General features: G+C 41.3%; 1 protein-coding gene across 3 annotated transcripts in view; it reads left to right on the plus strand.

Annotated features, from left to right (window-relative positions):
* The window catches only part of LOC112864346 (E3 ubiquitin-protein ligase RNF103), a 110,809-nt gene extending 90,501 nt beyond the window's left edge, over positions 1–20,308 (plus strand). For all 3 annotated transcript variants that reach the window (XM_086700654.1, XM_086700652.1, XM_025927413.2), the window contains 4 exons: positions 4,674–4,853; positions 14,696–14,817; positions 17,944–18,058; positions 19,710–20,308. In XM_086700654.1, the coding sequence (XP_086556780.1) occupies positions 4,674–4,853; positions 14,696–14,817; positions 17,944–18,058; positions 19,710–19,852 (560 nt within the window). In that variant the 3' untranslated portion in view covers positions 19,853–20,308. The remainder of the gene's footprint in view (positions 1–4,673; positions 4,854–14,695; positions 14,818–17,943; positions 18,059–19,709) is intronic.
* Positions 20,309–21,389: the final 1,081 nt, after the last annotated feature.

Here is a 21,389-nt window from a genome sequence, read left to right on the forward strand (position 1 = left end):
TATTCAGGTCTACTGCCCATTTTTTAATTGGTTTGTTTGGGGTGGGTTTTTTGTTTTTTGGGGTGTTTTTAGTGTTGATATGTTGTTTAAGTTCTTTATATACTTTGGATATTCACCCCATCAGATATATTATTTGCAAAGATCTTCTCCCATTTAGCAGGTTGCCTTTTTGTTGACAATTTCCTTCCTTTGCAAAAGCTCTCGTTTTGATGTAGCCTTAATAATTTATTTTTGCTTTTGTTTCCCTTGCCTGAGTAGTCTTATCTAGAAAAATGTTGCTAAGGCCATGGTAAAAAAAATTACTATCTATGTTTTCTTCTAGGAATTTTATGGTTTCAGGTCTCATGTTTAGTTCTTTAGTCCACTTTATTTTTGTGTATGATGTTAGAAAGTGGTATCGTCTCATTTTTTTGCAAGTAGCTGTCCAATTTTCCCAGCACCATTTACTAAAAACAGTGTCTTTTCCCCATTGTATATTCTTGCCTCCTTTGTCATATATTGACCATATAAGTTTGGGTTTATTTCTCGGCTCTGTATTCTGTTCCATTTGTTTATATGTCGTGTGTGTGTTTGTGTGTGTGTGCGCGTGCGCACGTGCCAGTAGCATAGGGTTTTGATTACTATAGCTTTGTAATATATCTTGAAACCTGGGATTATGATACTTCCAGCTTTATTCTTTTTTCTCAGGGTTGCTTTGGCTTTTTAGGGTCTTATGTGGTTGCATACAAATTTTAGTATTATTTGTTCTAGTTCTGTGAAAAATGCTGTTGGTACTTTAATAAGGATTGCATTGAATCTGCAGATTGCTTTGTATAGTATAGACATTTTAATATTCTTCCAGTCCACAAGCATGGAATGAATATATTTTCATTTGTTTGTATCATCTTCATTGTTTTTATCATTGTTTTAATAGTTTTCAGAGTACAGGTCTTTCACTTCCTGGGTTAAGTTCATTCCTAGGAGTTTTATTCTTTTTGGTGCAGTTGTAAATGGAATTGTTTCCCTAATTCATCTTTCTGCCACTTCGTTATCAATGTATATAAATGTAGTTGATTTCTGTGTATTTTATCAGGCAACCTTGCTGACTTCACTTATTATTTCAAAGAAGGAATTGTTAAACAAAAAGGAAACAGAACTTAAAGATTTAGAATAGTCTCAATCTGTACATATTGCAAAAAATGAGAAAGCATGTTTAGAAGAAGACACAAGGGTATGACTGACCAACTATTTGATAAAGAGATTAGAATGTGTGTTAACCATGGACTTCTTCAGTGACCCCAGCAAGATTACTGCCAATTTGGACTGAAGGAGATGGATACAGGTCAGAATGAACGAAGGCTGTCAGACTTAGATTCTGTAGGACAGGACAATAAAACAGACCATTAGGCTTCAAACTTGCACTGTTCTTCAAGGAAAGAATGTCTCAAAAGCTGATTCAGAGATCATCAGAGCTACCATCTTGGTTCTAGTAACCCACACTGCTTTTAATCAAAGCTGTAGGGAAGGACTTCTAGTAGACCCCTGGTGGTATGTCCCCCCCTCCCCCCCCCCCCCCCCCGCGCCCAGCAGAGCCTTAGGTTGGATGGAACCTTTACAGAAAGTCACAGCATGGTGGTACCCCACTAAAGTATGAGGGTGATATTGCCACCTCAGTGGGTCTGGAAGTCAGAGCACTCAGTCAAAGAAGATTATTCTTGACTTTTAAGGTCTTCTAGAGTTTGCCTTGCTAGGTTTTGGAATTGCTTGGGACTGTCACCCCTTCCTTCCCTATTTCTCCCTTTTGGAATGCCTGTTTCATGTTCATAACTGGAGAATAATTTTGCCTCAGGATCAATCATACCTTGAGTCTCACCCATATTTGATTTAGATTACGTATATATATGGCACTTGGGTGACATCCGGCTTTGGCTCAGGTCATGCGATCTCATGGTTCATGAATTCGAGCCCCGCATCAGGCTCTGTGCTGACAGCTCAGAGTCTGGAGCCTGCTTTGAATTTTGTGTCTCCCTCTCTGTCTGCCCCTCCCTGCTCATGCTCTGTTTGTCTCTCTCTCAAAGATGAATAAACGTTAAAAAAAATTTAGATTGTATATTTTATATATAATTTATTTTTTAATATAGTTGGCTCACATGTTACATTAGTTTCAGGCATTAGATGAGACTTTGGACTTGAGAAGTTCAAGTTGATGCTGGAACGAGTTAAGACACTTGAGGTGGTTGGGATGGAATGAGTGCATTTTGCATGTGAGAAGGACATAAATTTGGGGCGGGGGGAGGGGGCAGAGCAGAATGCTGTGGACTGAATTTTTGTGTCTCTTGGCCATGTCACGATACAGCAAAAAGCTAACTGTCTGCAAACCAGGAAGTAGGCTCTCAGCAGGAACCAAATTGGTTGTTGGCACCTTGATCTTGGACTTTCCAGCCTCCAGAATTGTGAGAAATAAATCTATGATTTTTAAGCCACCCAGTCTATGGTAATATAGGTATATACACAAAAAATTTGAAACGGGTCTTGTAGAGATATTTGCATGCTTATGTTCATAGTGTCATTATTCACAATAGCTAAGAGTTAAAAGCAACCCAGATGCCTGTTGATACATGAATGAACAAAATTGGCATATACATGCAGTGGAAAGCCTTAAAAAGAAATTCTGATACATGCTACAACACAGATGAACTTTAAGGATGTTATGCTAAGTGAAATAAGCTAGTCCACAAAAAGACAAATACTCTATGATTCCATTTATATAAGGTGCTTAGAGTAGTCAAATTCGTAAAGGCAGAAAGTTGAATGATGGTTACTGGGGGGGTGATGGGAGGAGGGAATGGGATGTCATTGATTAATGGGTTTGAGTTTGAGGTTTTTTGTTGTTTTTCCTGCAAAAAACTATTGTTTCCATTTGGTACATGGTCAGGGTGGGGCTCCTGGGTGGTTGAAAGCTGCCTCGTGGCTGCACGGGGAGGCTCAGGCAGAAGCCCAGACACCAAGGGGGTGCCAGAAGGATCCCTTCAGAGGCTGCCGGGCTATGCAGACTCCATCTTGCTTGAGGAGTGAGCCTTTCGAAGAGATCTTTGCCCAGCCCAGTGGCTGGCCAGCCTGTGCAGGCAAGCCAGGTGGTTACCATCCTCCTTAGTTTCCCCTCCTCATCCAGGAAATGGTTCCTCAAAAAGTCTCAGTCATGGGGGGGTCTGTGTGGGCAGAACCCCTGGGTTTCAGATCCCAAGGGGCCTGCTTCAGGTTCTTGTCTAGAACCCTGTAGTTTTTGCCCCACTGATCTTGAGGTGGCTTCTGCACCTCCTGGAAGAGGGAGCTGATTTTTCATCTTCAAGAGATGCGAGGTGCCCACTTATGAAGAAGTGGCCCAGGCCCTGCTGAGTCACATTCTAATAGTTGAAATAGAAGCCCAGGAGAGGCAGGTATAGGAGGTACACAGGTAAATGTTGACCAGGAAGTTGAAGGTGGAATAATTCTTAGGAATCTCAGAACCTCAGTGAAATACTTCAGATGAATCTGGGCACTTGTGTTTAATAGCAGTAAGGAGTTAAGCTGGAAATGTGGTGTTGGCTGATCCCACAGGTGGAGGATGGCAGAGAAGATGATTCCAACAATTGCAACTAGAAAAATGGTACGGGGCCTTTCTGTCTACATACATTGTTAAAGCAAGAGACAGATCCCCATGACCCTGGGCACACAGCCTGAGTTTCAGTTTTGAAAGTTGTAAAGAATTTTGGAGATGGATGGTGGTGATGGTTAACAACAAAATGAATGTGCTTAATACCACTTAGCTGTACACTTAAAATAATGGTTAAGATGGCAAATTTATGTTATGTGTGTTTTACCACAATAAAAGTATTTCTGCTGTTCATAAAGCATATAATACAGACGTATCTTACCTCTGGTTGATGATGTTTTGATACTTTAATATGTTTGGGTTTTCCTCAAGTTGCAGGTTTTTATAAATCATTAATAAATGTACAGAGATTATACTCCCATAATTGCAGAAACATTATTGATTATTAGAGAAAGCTCATTTATAGTATGGTTAAAGTTCCTTAGTACAGTACCAATGAATGTTAGAATGGCCTTGGAAAGGCAGTTTTGAAATTTTGCCTAATGTAATAGGATTTACTTACCTGTTTACTCCTAAGTTACTTTAATGTTGTTTCTGGAAATAATGAAAACCTATCACATTAATTATTTTAATTTTGTTTAAATCATCCTCTCTGTTTTTCTTTTTAGTTTTTTTTTTAAGATTTTATTTTTAAGGGGCACCTGGTTGACTCAGTTAAGTGTCTGACTTTGGCTTAGGTCATGATCTCATAGTAAATGTATTCAAGCCCATGTTGGGCTCTGTGCTGACAGCTCAGAGCCTGGAGCCTGCTTCGGATTCTGTGTCTCCTTCTCTGTCTACTCCTCCCCCACTCGTGCTCTGTCTCTCTCTCTCAAAAAAAATTTTTTTTAATGTTTATTTTTAAGTAATCGCTACACCCAACATGGGGCTTGAACTCAAAACCTCAAAATTGAGAGTTGTACCCTCCACTGACTGAGCTACCCAGGTGCCTCTGTTTTCCTTTCAATAGACCCATTTAGATCACCATAAGAATGGATTTGAATGCCAATAAATCTGGTTTACCCTTAATTTTTTGGTGTTTTGTCTTATGTTCTAAATTTAGATATCCAAAGAGAAGAAGAAAAAGTAAAACGGTCAGTGAAAGATGCTGCCAAGAAGGGCCAGAAAGACGTCTGTGTAGTTTTGGCCAAGGAGATGATCAGGTCAAGGAAGGCTGTGAGCAAGCTCTATGCTTCCAAAGCTCACATGAACTCTGTGCTCATGGGGATGAAGAACCAGCTGGGTAAGATGGCCATTATCTGCAGCCTCCTCATTAATGCTGATGGCTCTTGCTACTTTTATTAGTCCTGGCTGGATTTCTTGAATGGGAAGAACAGACTCCACTCTGGTTTTTATTCTTTATATTGTCTTGGTTGGAGTGTTAACACAAATGCAAAATGTAATTATTACTATCATTATTTTATGATTCATTTTCTTTCGCAGTGTTGTTGCAATAATGGCAAAATAAGCATATAAATCTGCTTTGCTTAGAATATTCTGCCTCATGTGAACAGTGTTATAAAGTGACCTGAGAGTTGAGTCAGAGGAGTAAGAAGTGAGCCTGTGCATTGGAGGAATAAGAAGAGAATTTCCTCTGTTCCGAGAGCAGAGTCATCCAAGGCAGAATGTTAAAATAGTCCAGGTCTGTGGCTCCTGAGTGGCTCAGTTAGTTAAGCATTCAATTCTTTTTTTTCAAGTTTATTTGTTTATTTTGAGACAGAGAGAGGGAAAGCATGAGTAGGGGAGGATCAGAGAGAGGGAGAAACAGAATTCCAGGGCTCGAACTCATAAACCATGAGATCATGACCTGAGCCGAGATCAAGAGTCAGATGCTTAATAACTGACTAAGCCACCCAGGCACCCCTAAGCATCTAATTCTTGATCCCAGCTCAGTTCTTGATCTCAGGGTCGTGAGTTCAAGCCCTACACTGGGTATGAAGCCTACTTTAAATAAATAGATAGATAGATAGATAGATAGATAGATAGATAGATAATCACTCAATCCAAGTTTATTTTTGGCTTTAACCCCACCTCATTTTCTGTCTTATCTCTGGCTCTCTACCTAATGCTTCCTTACATCTTAGGAATCTGCAAACTTGTAATGGGTATTCACACATGTGAGCTATCAGTTTAATTTCTAAAAATGTATTATAATATTTAAAATAAGAATAAACATAATTTAGTTTTCTTTTATTGTCCAGTGTAATACTGTTGTGATCTTTCACATGCATCTGTCTCTAGGCCAGTGACAGCTTGAGTCATAGGTTAAATTTACATCCAGTTGTTTTCTGTTTGTTTTTTAAATTTTTTTTATGTTTATTCATTTTTGAGGGAGACAGAGTCAGTGTGAGTGAGAGAGGGGGAGAGAGAGAGGGAGACACAGAATCTGAAGCAGGCTCCAGGCTCCAAACTGTCAAGCACAGAGCTCTATTCTGGGTTCAAACTCATGGACCGCAAGATCATGACTTGGGCCAAAGTTAGATGCTTAACCATCTGAGCCACTTAAGCACCCCTAGTTTCTGTTTTTTAACTTAATTTCTGTTAAATTAAGAAGTCCTAACTCAGAATTATAGTTCCTTGAGAATGGCACCAAATGACTGTTAGATATTTAGACTTGAGTGTGGACTCAGAAATTACAGAGAAATTTTACACTAACGAACATTTTCAGGGGCGCCTGGGTGGCTCAGTCAGTTAAGTGATCGACTTCGGCTCAGGTCATGATCTCACGGTTTGTGGGTTCGAGGCCCGCATCGGGCTCTGTGCTGTGACCCTGATGAGTTTATTTAAAATTTTTTCGGTATTTCCTTTTCTGAGTGAACATTAGAAAACATCTGGCTTATTCTCCCCACACCCCCCATAAAGCTCTGTATGCACAGCCATATTTGTTTCCCCAGTTGCAAAGATGAAAGTACACAGGATAATAATAGTAGATGTTTAAGTACCTGTCACCCAGAATGAATACAATTTGACATTTTGTTGTATTTGCTTCAGTTTTATATGCTAGAAGAAACAGTATTACTAAAGTTGAAGCTCCTTTAATATGTCTTCCCAGTTCCCTTCTCTCTCAACCACCCCATAAGTAATCACTGTTATGAATCTTGATGTTGGTAGAAATGGTATTCTGTATATAACATTCTGCCTTGTTTTTCATTTATCATTGTGTTTTTGAAGCATACCCATAATGACATATTTTTTTTAACTAGTGGATGTTGTTTCATCAGATGGATGTATCACATTTTACTTTTCCTCCACTGATGGACATTTAGGCTCTTTTCAATATTTTGCTATTACAGTGCTGCTGCGAATGTCTTTTCTCTTTTGCCCATGTGTAAAGGTTTCTCTAGAACAATTTTATACTCAGAAGTAGAATTGCTGGGTTAAAAATAAGTGGGCTGAAATTTGCTACAATTGCAAAATTGTTCTCCAAAGAGGCTTTACTAATTTACATTCCCACAAGCAGTGGATGAGAGTTCCTTTTTCCATACCTTTTCACCAACCCTTGTCAGACTTTGTAATTTTTGAGAAATGTTACCTTATTACAGCAGATAACATTTCTCTGGGAACTAGTGTACTTGATCACTGTCTTCTGTTTAGCTTTTCTTTCTGGTGTACTGATTCCTAAAGACCTTTTCAAGCAGGTAGAGCTCATAGGTAATCATCCGCATGAAAAATCTCTTCTCCTGTAGCATGTACTTTCAGTAGTAAGCAGAAGCTCTTGAATGTACTGCACAGAAGTCAGAGCTTGTTATCCTTTAAATATATACCCATAACTATATTTTATTGTTTGTTTCAGATACATATTATTTGTAGTTTTCTCACAACTGGAAAGTAAAATATTTGCTGGTTGTTTTTTTTTTTTTTTAATTAGAGCACACGTGCACAAGTGGGGAGAGGGGCAGAGGTAGAGAGAATCCTAGCAGGCTCTGCATTCCATGCACAGCCCAACTTGGAGCTCTGTCCCACGACCCCAGGATCATGATCTGAGCTGAAATCAAGAGTTGGATACTCAACCAACCATGCTAGCCAGGCGCCCCGTTTGGTCTTTAAATGAGTCAGAGTGCCCTAAGACTCCGTTCTAGATCCTCCGCTGTTTTCCATATTCACTCTCTTCCCCCAGGTGGCTTTATCTGATGTCGTGCCTCAAAATACTGCTTTCCACATTTTTATCTTCACGCCTGACTTTGTCACCTGGGGTGTGGTGACTCCACTTATATCTTAATGGTTATGTTAAGTGGTTATCTCCACTTATGTCTTAATGGTTATGTCAGAATTACTACACCTGCACAGAAATCTTGTCTGGTCCTACTTCATCTGTATCTGCATCTACTCCCTTGTATTTCCCCCTGGGGAACCTAAGACCCCACACAGTTTCATCTGTAAATATTTCCACATGGATTCCTAAAAGACAAGGGTGCTGTCCCTTCAGTTCCCTGGTCTTTTAGTTCTTGGATGTGTTCATGAGATCATTTCCTTTCCACTGTATTTTCTCTTTCTTTCTGGAAGCAGAAGATTTTGTTAGACTTCCCAGACTGATCCTTTAATTTTCTTACCTTTCCTGTTTTCCATTTTGAAAATAATAATAGCACCTTCCTCATAGAGTAGTTGTGAGGCTTATCAACCAACGCCTGGTGTGTGGTGATTGCTCTATATATAGCTCAAAATACGATCACTGTCACCAATTTTGTTGTTGTGTTTCACTTTCTGAGAAATTTCCTTAACTTTATTTCCCATTTCTTCTCTCAAATTCTTCATTTTGGCTATCTGAATTTTAATTTACAGAAGAGTTCTCTGATTTTTTTTGAAATCATCCTGTTCTTATTTCATGAACACTTCTTTCTGAAATGTTCTAGTGTTCCTTGAACTGTTTGTCAGAGCTCCTTCTCACCACCCTCTTCTTCTCTATCTCTCTTCTTTTTTAAGAAAGAAAAGGAGAGGGTGGGGATGGTGGGGAGGCTGGATTAAGTGTAGGCAGCATTCTTCTCAGGCAGACAAAGCTACCAAGAGTGAAATGATAATTCTTTAATAAATCCATTTTTTAGCCCCTATTATGTGGCAGATGTATTGCTGGGCACCAGGGATAGTCAACATTATAGGCACAGTCATTGCCCTCTAGGTATGGGATGAAAGCAGCTAATCTTTAAATTTAATAAAAATACCTAAAAAATAATAAATTTAATAGTCAAGTAAGTGGTACTTCTCTTGCAAACTGTGATAAGCACCAGGAGACTGGAAAAGGGAACCGGAGTGGAGAATGGCTCCTTTCAGGGACCAACGATACCGAAGGACGACATGGGTGCTCCAACCTGAGTGCCAGGCAGCTCATAGGAGAGCCCTGGGGCCAAGAAGAACTGCACATTTAGGAAGTTCCAGGAGGTTGGGGTACAGGAGAACATGGAGGAGGGATGGCCGGAGAGGCTGAGCAGGGAGGTGAGGAAGACAGTTTTTACAGCCGTCAGGAGAGCAAGGGTTTTCAGAGACAAGCTCAGATTGAGATTGCTGTAGGGGTGGCACAGATAAACTGCAGGACGAGTTCAGAGGAAAAGTATTCTGAGGCGAATCAGAGGCATCTCAGTTCATGGATTAGGGTGCACAAAGGCACAGATGAAATACTTCAGGCTGTGTTCAGCGAACAGTACGTGTTTCAGTTTGACAAGAGCACATTAAGTGGGGCAGTGGGAGGTAGAGCTCCAAAGGTAATTTGGAGTCAGTTTTGTAAGTTAAGCAAGGACTTATCATTCCATTTTGTAGGCAGTAGAGTGCCGTGTACATTGTGAGCACAAACTGTAGATGCAGCAAGGGACTGGCACAGCAGGATGGCAGGCGGGGGACCTGAGTGGCCATGGGCAGGACCTGAGTAGCTTAGTCAAATGAGATGCATGGAAGAGAGGACACTGGGAAGTTTTAGTCTGGATGCAGAGTAAATGGATGTAGTCAGGGTACAAATAAGCTGGAAATGCTTTAAGACCTTGAACCTGAAAAGAATGCAGGGCCATTAAAAGACACTGGAAACTGAGAGAAGGGAATCGGCCCTAAAGAGAGAACAGAGCTTCTATTTGGGGCTGTCCAGACTGACTCCAGGAGGATCATCACCCTGCTTCTAAGTACTTAGGCACCAGGCTGGTGGGAGGAAGCCCTGGGGAGGTTGTTGAGAGGCTTTATAGTAGGATGTTCCTGATGGCAAATTAAATACAGCAGAGAAGGGTGGCACCGAGGACAGAGCAGGAGGGAGGAGTCTATATTTTGGAATGAGAGAAGAGAAAACTAGAAATACTATAATGAGAGTTCCTAAGATTAGGGTCTTGCCCTCAATGTCTGCCCCCCTTCTATCCTAGCCTGTTGTTGCTTTGAAAAGCCACCATTTGATGAAGTCACTTTCCTCAAGATCTTCAGCTAAAATGCAGATATCCCTGGGAAGGGTAACATGTTAAGCCTTGTCAGCTATTAATACGTTATGATTATATGCTTTCCAAGTGATAGCTTTCTGACAGCAGCTTCTTGCAGAATAAGACAGATGATGAGTATGCTTTAAAAGGGGGAGTATGTTAAGAGAAAGTTTCAAAGGTGAGACAGGAAATAGAATTACCATATGATTCAGAAATAATGTCTCTGGGTATATACCCAAAATAATTGAAAATAGGGACTCAAACAGATATTTGTACATCCATGGTCATAGTCACATTATTGACAATAGGCAAAAGGTAAAGGTAACCCAAGTATCCATTGAAGGATGAATAGATAAACAAAATGTGGTATATATACACACAATATTATTCAGCCTTAAAAGGAAAAAAATGATGGGGCGCCTGGGTGGCTGAGTTGGTTGAGTGTGCAACTCTTGATTTTTGATCAGGTCATGAACTCATGGTTCGTGGGATCGAGCCCTAAATCAGGCTCTGTGCTGTTAATGCAGAGCCAGCTTGGGATTCTCTCTCCCCCTCTCTTTGCTCCTCCCCTGCTCGCACTCTCTCTCACTCTCAAACTTTAAAAAAAAAAAAAAAAAAAAAAAAAAAAAAAAGGAAGGAAGGAAGGAAATGCTGACACTTTGTTACAATGTGGATAAACCTTGAAGGCATTATGCTAAGTGAAACAGGCCTGTCCCAGAAGGACAGATAACTATGATTCCACTTACATGAGGTGCCTAGAATAGTCAGATCCACGGACACAGAAAGTACATTGGTGGTTGCCAGGAGTTGGAAGGAGGGGAAGTGAGAAGTTGAGAGTTTCAACAAGTTGTTCCCCAGGTGCCATCATTCTATGTAATTGAAAATTTGGGGAGAACTAGTTTCTATTTGTTAAAGTCCCTCCCCTTCATTTTGCCATATGAAATTGGTTGATTTTATTTATTTCCATAAAGAAACGCTCTGGAATTTTTATGGTCAGTACAAGAAGGGAATAACACATTTCTGATCTAAATATGTCATTATATGTAGAGGCATTTGAGTCTTTATTAACCACCTCAGTGTTGCTTGCTGTTAAGACGTGAATATGTTTAACATTTTTTAAAATCCAGTTTGAATATCATAGTTTTGCTTGTTGTCTTCTAAATGCATTCATTGGTTTATTCAACATTTGAGAGTCAGCTGTGTCAGGCACAATGGAAGGCACTGGGAATAAAATCATGAGTCCACCTCCAAATAAAAAAGATATCTTGTCTTCTCTTGGGCAGCACATATTACCAGAATGGTGACTTTAATGAGAAGATTCAATGGTCTGTGCAGAAGGATGGTATGCAAATTCATGAAGCATACTGTTAAAAAAAGAAATCCATCCATTAGGTCTCTACTCTCTAGAGCTGTTAGTGGGGCCCTGCCCTGCATATTGAGGGAGGAGCATACAGAGACCTTGCAGCTGGAGGAGCCTGGAATGCTGGAAAAACAGCAGGAAGATCTGGCGGTGGGCTGGGGAGGGACTAGCAGAAAGAGCTATAACCAGGCAATGAGGCTCATGTCATGATCCCTTCCCGTGTGACTTTGCTCTTTCTAATTTTAAATGTCAGGTAGTTTTTATAATGCTAACCTCTTGTTTTCTGTATCATTCTAACCTTTTTGGAGATTCTTTTTTTATTGTGAAATATGTGTAGCTAAAAAATCTTCTGTGCTCTGCCTGTTCACTCCTCCCTCCCACCCCAACCAACCATTGATCTTTTTACTGTCTCCATAGTGTTTGCCTTTTCCAGAATGTCATATAGTTGGACTGATACAATGTGTTAAGTAAGCCTTTTAGATTTGTTTCTTTCATTTAGTAATATGCATGTAAGTAAATTTCCTTCATTTTTTTTTTTAAGGTTTACTTAGAGAGAGAGAGAGAGAGAGAGAGAGGGAGCACGGTGGGGGAGAGGCAGAGAAAGAGGGAGACACAGAATCCAAAGCAGGCTCTAGGCTTCAAGCTGTCAGCACAGAGCCCCATGCAGGGCTCAAACTCAAAAACTGTGAGATCATGACCTGAGCCAAAGTCGGATGCCCAACTGACTGAAGCACGCAGGTGCCCCAGTTACCTTCATTTTTTTAATGGCTTGAGAGCTTTTTTTAACATTGAATATTCCCTTGTATATACCACGCTTTATCTGCTCCATTATTGTTGTTCTTTTGCAAGCAACATCTTGGTTGCTTCTAAGTTTGGGCAATAATGAAGAAAGCTGTCAATCTGCAGGTTTTTGTGTAGACGTACATTTCAGCTCATTTGGGTAAATACCAAGGAGCTCATATATAAGAGTAGGTTTAATTTTGTAAGAAACTGCCAAATTGTCTTCCAAAGTGGCTGTACCATTTTGCATTCCCACCAGCAGTTGCTGTTGCTCCACATCCTCACCAGCATTGAGTGTTGTCAGTGTTTTGGATTTTGACATTTTAATAGATGTGTAGTGGTATCTCCTTGTTTTAGTTTGCAATTCCCTAATGATATGTTGATCATCTTTTTGTGTGGGGTTTGCGGGGTTTTTGCCATCTTTTTTGGTGAGGTATCTGTTTAGGTCTTTGCCCATTTTTAATTGGATTGTTCATTTTCTTACTGAGTTTTAAGAGTTCTTTGCATACGTTGGATAAACATTCCTTTCTCATTTGTTTTTTGCAAATATTTTCTTCCAGCTTATGGCCTACTTCTCATTCTTTTTTTACAGTTTTTATCTTCCTCACATGCTTCTTTCCTTGTGGAACATAGAAAGTACATTTTAGTTTTTAGTCTTTTATTTTTCTTTGTATATTCATCTTTCTTTGTTTTGAGTTTCCATTGTAGCATTGGCCTTTTAAAAATCTACTTCCCCCAATCCTGATTGGCAATCAAATTAAAGTCTTTTGGGATTAGTTTTATTTCTAAGTTTATTTTTGCTTCTTCTTTTCCCACTATACTCTTCCTTTTCTTCTTCTTCTTCTTCTTTTTTTTTTTTGTTTGTTTATTTTGAGAGAGAGAGAGAGAGAGCAGGAGAGGGGCAGAGAGAGAGGGAGACACAGGGCTTGAACTCCCAAACCATTAGATAATGACCTAAGCCAAAATCAAGAGTCAAGATGCCCAACCAACTGAGCCACCCAGGCACCTCTCTTGTTTCTTTTAACAATCAGAAACTCATACCCTTTTCAAAGTACAAATGTTTTAGTATTTAATACTTATCACACCAGTTTTTTTCTTTAGCTCCCATCTTTTTATTTTTATTTTTTTACTAATTCAACTCAAAAAAGTTTATTGAACACATGTCATGTTCAAGCATTCTCTGTGGGAAACTCAGCATGTAAATTAGGATAAAACATGGGCCTGCGTAGACATCAAACTTTATAGTTCAAAAAGAACTATATGGAATAAACTTTATTTTTGCCCTTCTTTCCCTCACTTACCTTTTTATAATAGCCAATAGTAACTTTAATATTTTAAAACTTTTTTGTATCATTATAATGGCATATATAATTTGTTATTTCAGCCATACAGATTCTTGATATTTCTGCTGTAATATATACTAATCTTAATCTTAATAGATCAGTATTTCACTTCCCCATTCCAATGTTAAGGAGAAATGAAGAATTCTCTGCAACTAACAAACTTCCTTACTCCTTTAGAAAAATCGCAAAATGGTGTGTATGTCACTCAGCTATTTCCCTGGTCACTCTTGTTTCCTTGCCTCTTGTTTTCCCTTACATGTGAGAGCTGCCTAGAGTCTGGATTCAGATGGGTAAATTTTTAGTAACTCGTAGCTTAGCCAGGCACTGCAGTGCTCAGGCAGTCTCTGTGCCAGTTTTGTTGGACAGCTCAGAACTTTAAGTCTCATGATATTGCAAAACAGATTTGGAAGGCTGCCATATCTTTGACATGTTAAAGATGTGTGTGTGGTAGTGGGTAGGGTGCAGGGCAGAGGGATGATCATTTGCTATTACCGTGATTTCTTATATAGAAGTGTGTATATGATCGAACTACAGAAAATGTTTCCGTAGCGAGGAACTGTAACCGCCATACAGCAACACGTAGACTCACTATATATCTCATCCTGATTTCTCTTATTTTCCTGAGGACTAGTGACAGGGCCCTCAGAGAGCAGCAGCCATCCATAGGCTGGTGTATGGGGAACACTAGTTGTGTATAGCCTAAAGTGTTGTATTTTCCAGTGTGGCCCTGGCAAGATCTAGAGCTGTTCCTCCCGTGTGACTTGTCCTAGTATCACAGTCATTCCTAGCGGGCTTCCTTCCCTAAAGCTCAGATGCACGCCTTCAGGCTGCTTTCCACATCAGCCGGATGGTGTGCATGCTCAGAGTTTGTACCTGTTGTAGCTAAAGTGTACGGTTTAGAAAAGTCAGTCTCTTGGTCAACTAGCATAGTAATGTAGGTTCACAGATAGTTTTGGGAGTCTACCTACTACTGTTCTCTTTTATTAGAATAGCTTATAATTTGACTATCACTCTTTCTTTGTTGTTGTTAATTAGGCTTCACACCTGCCACAGAGCGCAGGGCGAGGCTTGAACTCACAACCCTGATATCAAGACCTGAGCTGAGATCAAGACTCAGATGTTTAACCACCTGAGCTACCTAGGCGCACCTGACTGTCATGCTTTATTCCCAATCCTGTGTCACATTCTGTTGAACGATCCTGTTCCTTTTCCTTTTCAGCGGTTTTGCGAGTGGCCGGTTCCCTACAGAAGAGCACAGAAGTGATGAAGGCCATGCAGAGCCTTGTGAAGATCCCAGAAATCCAGGCCACCATGAGGGAGCTATCCAAAGAGATGATGAAGGTGACCTGGGGCCAACTCTGCATCCTATTCCAAACAGTTAGCAGTCACTTCCAGCAGAGCAGGGGGCTGGGGCTGGGTGGGAATGGACGGACCACTGTTGCCGGACAGAAATGATTTTGAAGACCGAGGAGCAGCTATTAGCACTGGTTGAAACTGTCTGAACTGAGCATGGCAGAGGATGGGTCAGATTGCCAGTGTTCCTTAGAAGAAGTGAAAGTATACCCAAGGCTCAAGGGGAGGTGGAAGATTCAGGGAGCTAGAGTTTCCAGGCTCCAACATGAGCAGGGAGACAGAAAGAAACCAGGGTCTTCCTCAGGGGAGTATTAGTGACGCTGGGGAGGGAAGTCGTTCCAGACCAGGAATTGGCAAACCTTTTCTGTAAAGGGCTAGATAATAAAATGTATTTTATATTTTATGGGCCATACATTTCTGTTGTAACTACTCAACTCTGCTTTGTAGCACAAAAGCAGCCATAGATAATATAAACAAATGAGCATGACTGTGTCAAAGTAAAACTTTACAAAAACAGGCAGTGGACTGGATTTGGCCCACACTCTGTGGAGTTTAATGTCGCCTATTTTAGGCCAGAAGAGGAGAGACTGAGAACCGAAAGCAGTAAGTACCTGCCACCCCCAGGATCAGGGCCTGGAGAGGACCTATACCGGTGGCCTTCAGACAGGGAGGGACAAGGCTCAGAAGAGCACTGTTACTGAGTTCCCTGCCAGCCAGTGGTACGTCACACGTGCTGTCCTATAGAGTCCTCCCAGTGACCCTGTAGGGGAGATATTTTTTTTACCCCATTTTACGCAGGAGGAAATTGAGTCTTCAAGTTGCCAGGTAATTTACCTAAGTGGCCTTGGTCGTGACAGATCTGGGCTTGGAGCACAGATGTCTGACCTTATTGCTTGAGCTGCCTCAGAAATGGTGGTAGGAAGTATCTCAGACAGGTGTGTTTCACACTTTTGACTTGTGACCTAAGAGCCAACATTGTATACTTCAGCTTGTGCATAGAAATTGCGTTTCTTCTTCCTAGGGAATTTCATTTATGAACTTGAATTATATGCGGGACTCTGAGGCATAGGGGAGAGGAACTGGAGAAAACCAATAGCAACATATAAAGCTCAGAACCTAGGTCTTTGGGATGAGAAATCCTTGGGCAGTAGTAGGAAGGAGGGACCAGGGTCAGGAGTGTGTGTCCTTTAAAAGTGGTACGTGGATCTTTTTTCCCAAGTTGTGATGACTGTCCATGTAGAACAGGATAACAGGGTAATTCTTGGAATGACTTTAGGCCCGCTAAATTCTAAATTTGTGACCACTAGGATCTGAGGGGAAGCCCCTTTAAGAACCTGGGGTCTTTGCCACAGTGGTTTCTGAATAGTGAAAGGAGTATAGATTTGGAGGAAGGCCTGCATGTAGTAGATAATAGTTACTGAGGTCACTCCAGGATATACATCCCCAAGTACAAACTGAAGCCTGTGGTAGGGGCCCAGCTCCTCGAGGGCAGGGACATGATACTAGTCATTCCATTTGTCCCAGCCCCTGTCCTTTGTGTGGCACAGAGTAGGCATTTGATGAATGGTTGCTGATTGAATAGGTGGATAAATGATAACAGTTTCTGCCTCCAGGATGTGGAAGGCTGTTACAGTCAGGATTCCAGGAGGCTCGTGTAACTAGTTAACCAGCATGTACTGCACCTCTTTTCAGTAGCCTCCAGCACTGAGATGACATCCATTCATTCAGGCCATTGAATTGAATCTGAATTGAATCTGTTTATTCATTTTGGTTGAGAGGAAAGGATCTGAGAATGGGTAGAATATGGTTATTCTGATTCATGTTATTAGGAGTCACTTGAGTGTTCTGGCAGCACAAAGGCAGGCAGGAGAGAGGGCTTGCTTTTACATCTGATAGCATCAGCGTAGGTAGTGAGAGTCATGCTCTGCCGAGTGCAGGGAACCAGGGCTGGAGCTGTCACAGGTGACCTTCTGCTCCTTGAATCACTGGATTAGGTACAAAGCAAGGGGCTCAGCTGTTGCAAGTGGCAAAGCAGTTAGGATTTTTCTCTATTGGCAGCTTCTCAGAAGCCCGAACCCTTGCTTTCTTTCTGCCTCTCCGTCCCTTCCCACCTCTTCTCCCCAGGGGGCCTCTTTCTGACATTGGAGGATGCTGTTCTGACCTTTTACTTCAAAACCAAACAAAAAACAGTCAGTAGGGTCCTAGTTGGGAGCTGAGGACAGTGCTTGGCAAGGAAGACTGCGGGTCTGGCCTGTGTTGGCAAGTGTTCAAGAACAGTTTCCTTTTTTTTTTTTAAATGTTTTATCTATTTAAGTGTGGGGCTCGAACTCACGACCCAGACAGAGATCAAGGGTCGCACGCTCTTCCAACTAAGCCAGCCAGGCGCCCTGAGCACAGTTTTCTTGTGTGCCATACTGGAGCCCTGCTACCTCGAGGAGAAAGGAGGCTGAGTGGCTGGCTTCAGGCTTCCAGGCACAAGGCTTCCAGTAGAGTCTGGGCATTACCTTGTTGGGTCCAGAAATGCTGTCTGATCAATTCTGTCAGGAATGGAGGATGAGGCTCTGGTGAATTGATTGATCCTTGCCAGACCCCCTGGACTGGCCCTACACCAGCAGCTGTGACCTGGACGTGCTGAAGTACTCTTCAGGCCTTTTTAGGGTTCCGTGGAGCCCCACTCTGCTCTTGGTACTTTTCATAGTGCCCACTAAGACTCCACTCAGCTTTCACACTGTGTTTCAAGTCCGGTGCTCACGGACTCTGCTTGCAACGTTAGGGCTCATGCTTCCCAAGACAGCTCAGGGCACACTCACTTTCAACAAGTTGTTCCCCAAGTGCCATCATTACTGTCTGGGTTACTGTGAGAGGCTCCATTGACAGAGGCCCCCGTCCAACCTTGGTGCTGAGTCTGGGAAGTTTCCCTATGGCCATTGCCTTTCTTCAGAGAGGACAGACAGCATCCTTGTTTCTCATGACCATCTGTCTTGAGTGTTCACCGTCAAAAGGGTGGTCTGGACTTACAGACACTAGAGCTCAGGTGGAACTGGACCCACAGATGTTTCTGTGAGGAACATTTTTACCAGTTGAGGGACGTGACGTGATTTTTTCTGTGTTTAGGCTGGCATCATAGAAGAAATGTTAGAGGATACTTTTGAAAGCATGGATGATCAGGAAGAAATGGAAGAAGCAGCAGAAATGGAAATTGACAAAATTCTGTTTGAAATCACAGCAGGTATGTCCTGAGACTCTTCGACTTTCTCTCCTCCGTTTATGGTCATTCTTCTTGCATTCACTAAATTACCTAGTACCTTTTTCTTTATGACGTAAATGCAATGCAGTGACTCTTTATGCAAGTTAGCTATATATTGTGCTTATTTTTCAAGATCTTTTATTTTTTTTTTTAATTTTCTTTTTTTTTCAAGATCTTTTAAAAATGCAAAGAGTTTTAAAAATTCCTAAAGTTTTCAGAATGGTGAGGAGAAACTGCTCTCACAACACTGCTGTTGGGAGCTTAAATTTCTTTCTTTTTTTTTTTTTTAATTTTTTTTTAAATGTTTTATTTATTTTTGACAGAGAGAGAGACAGAGCATGAGCGGGGGAGGGTCAGAGAAAGAGGGAGACACAGAATCTGAAGCAGGCTCCAGGCTCTGAGCCATCAACACAGAGCCTGATGCGGGGCTCGAACTCACAGACCGCGAGATCATGACCTGAGCCGAAGTCTGACGCTCAACCGACTGAGCCACCCAGGCGCCCCAGGGGAGCTTAAATTTCTATAGACTTTCTTGAAAGCAATTAGGCAGTAGATGTCAAAAGCCATCAACCTGTCAGACTGATTTCTGGGAATTTATTTTAAACTAGTAATTAAGGATGTGCTGAAAGATTTAACTCAAGGAAGTCTGTTGTAGCATTATTTATCATATTGAAAAGTTTGAAATAACCTAAATGGATACTAATAGAATACTGGTTGAATTATATCTGTTTTAATGGAATACTTTATAGCTGTGATAGTGTGGAAATACGTTCATTGACATGGAAAGACATTCACAATATAATGTGTGAGAAGAGCCTTGTTATTGAAATACATGCTCGTGTGTAAAAAACATGTCTATAAGAAAAGACTGGAAAGAGGATGAACAAAAACAGTCATCTCTGAAAAATGGTTAATGAAGTTTCAAGCTTTATTTTTACTTCTGGAGTTTGGGTTTTATGTTTAACAAAAAAATTCGTGAGATTTAATTTTTATCTGTTGTAAAATTATTTAATTATTTGTTTTTAAATTGTTGGGAAAGACTAGTTCCTCCAGGAAAACCTTTTGTGGAAGTTTAAAAACAGTTTAGTTTTACTGAGAGACATGTAACATCTTCATGAATCTTGAAACTTAAGTATTCAATAGTGTTTAGGAATTTAGAACAAGAGTGGCAGTACCAAATTTCTTAAAACCCGAATCCTCCGTTATTATGACCTTGGTATCATCACAAGTTGGCGTTTGCACTTTTGTCACAGTGAGCAAATCCGCCCGCGAACAGCTTGTTTTATTGCCCCTTTTCTGTTTCTTGTTAGGCTCTTCAGGTACGAAAGGCAGAGAGGATAAGGGACCACTTCTTTAAAATGATAGGGGGCGCCTGGGTGGCGCAGTCGGTTAAGCGTCCGACTTCAGCCAGGTCACGATCTCAGGGTCCGTGAGTTCGAGCCCCGCGTCAGGCTCTGGGCTGATGGCTCAGAGCCTGGAGCCTGTTTCTGATTCTGTGTCTCCCTCTCTCTCTGCCCCTCCCCCATTCATGCTGTCTCTCTCTGTCCCAAAAAATAAATAAACGTTGAAAAAAAAATTTTTTTAATAAAAAATAAAATGATAATTTGTTCATTTGTTTGCTGTTTCGTTTCAGGGGCCTTGGGCAAAGCACCTAGTAAAGTGACCGACGCCCTTCCGGAGCCTGAACCTTCAGGAGCCATGGCCGCATCAGAAGATGAGGAGGAAGAAGAGGCCCTGGAGGCCATGCAGTCCCGTCTGGCCACACTCCGCAGCTAGTGGCTGCCCAGCTGGGCCCTCAGGCTCTTTCACAGCCCACCTACTGGGAGTGGGCACACTCCTCTGAAGCAGTCACCATGTTATGTATCTCTTGCACTACGCCTCTGAGGCACTTTTATTCTGAGAAGGTTCTCTGCTCATATCTCTTCACTTTGCAGAGGTTTGGGGATCTCAATGGGATTGTCCTTGAGAGTTGGGGTTATAAATGCATCATTTTCAGGGGTATAAATAGAAGCATTCTTTGGGGGGGGAGGGCAAAGGAATCTGACTTCATGCGATGCATCATTTTCAGGAGCATAAACAGAAGTATCTTTTGGAGGGAAGGGCAAAGGAATCTGTCTTCTCCCGAAGCACTTCTGAGGATAGAGTTGGCCTGAATGTTGAGGACTCTCCATTTTTTTGTCTCTAAAACACTATATAAAATGGATTTTAATAAATTTTTGTTTTAACACTTGGTCTCATTGTAGATTGTCATGTGCAGTGAATTTTCAAGGTGTTTGCGGTCTCAGATTATATGTTGGCCTTGGAAAGAGAGAAGGTGCTATAGCCAGTCATATGGGACTTGGAAGCCCAGCAGAAGAGGCTTCTGCTCCATGGATGCTGTTCCCCAGCTTTCACAGATGTGGTGTGGGAGCGACGCTTCTGCTTTGTCATCTGTTTAACCAAAAGGATCCTCAAGAATTGTGACTCCTTGTCCTGTTGGCCGGATGGCTGTATTATGTCCTGACAGGTGTGCATATGTAGTTTGCTTCCCTTCCTTCCCAATGCACGTTGGACCCAGAGCAGACAGCTGTGAGATTAGGACTTTCACCGTCCAGCTGCTTTTCTCTGCTGCTTTTCTCTGCTGCTGCTGCTGCTGCTGCTGCTGCTGTTTGTTGTTCAACTCATTTGGGTAAATACCAAGGAACACAATTGCTGGATCACTGGTAAGACCATATCTGGTTTTGTAAGAAACTGCCAAACTGTCTTCCAAAGTTGGCTGTACCATTTTGCATTCCCACCAGCCATGACTGAGAGCTCCTAGTGCTCCACATCCTCGTGAGTAGTTGATGTTGTCAGTGTTTTGGATTTTGACCATTCTATCAGGTATGTAGTATTATCTCGCTGTTGTTTTAATTTGCAATTCCCTAGTGATTTATGATGTTAAACATTTTTCCATGTGCTTTTCTGCCATTTGTATATCTTTTTGGGTGAGGTGTTTAGGTCTTTGCTCATTTCCAATTGGGTTGTCATTGTTGAGTTTGAAGAGTTCTTTGCATAACAGTCCTATCGCAGATAGTCTTTTATAGATATTTTCTCCCAGTCTAAGGCTGGTCTTCTCACTCCTTCACATTGTCTTTCACGGAGTGGTTTTCAGTCTTAAGTCCAGCTTTCCAATGATTTCTTTCATGATCATGCCTTTGGTGTTAGATTTTAAGTCATGATCATACCCATGATCACCTAGATTTTCTCCAAAATTCTTCCAGGAATTTAACGTTTTACATTTAGGTTTTGATCCATTTTGACTTAATTTTTGCGACGTGTGTAAGGTTTGTGT

The sequence above is a fragment of the Puma concolor genome, chromosome A3 (assembly GCF_028749965.1).
Source record: "Puma concolor isolate L17-30 chromosome A3, mPumCon1.1.hap2, whole genome shotgun sequence".
Lineage (NCBI taxonomy): Eukaryota > Metazoa > Chordata > Mammalia > Carnivora > Felidae > Puma > Puma concolor.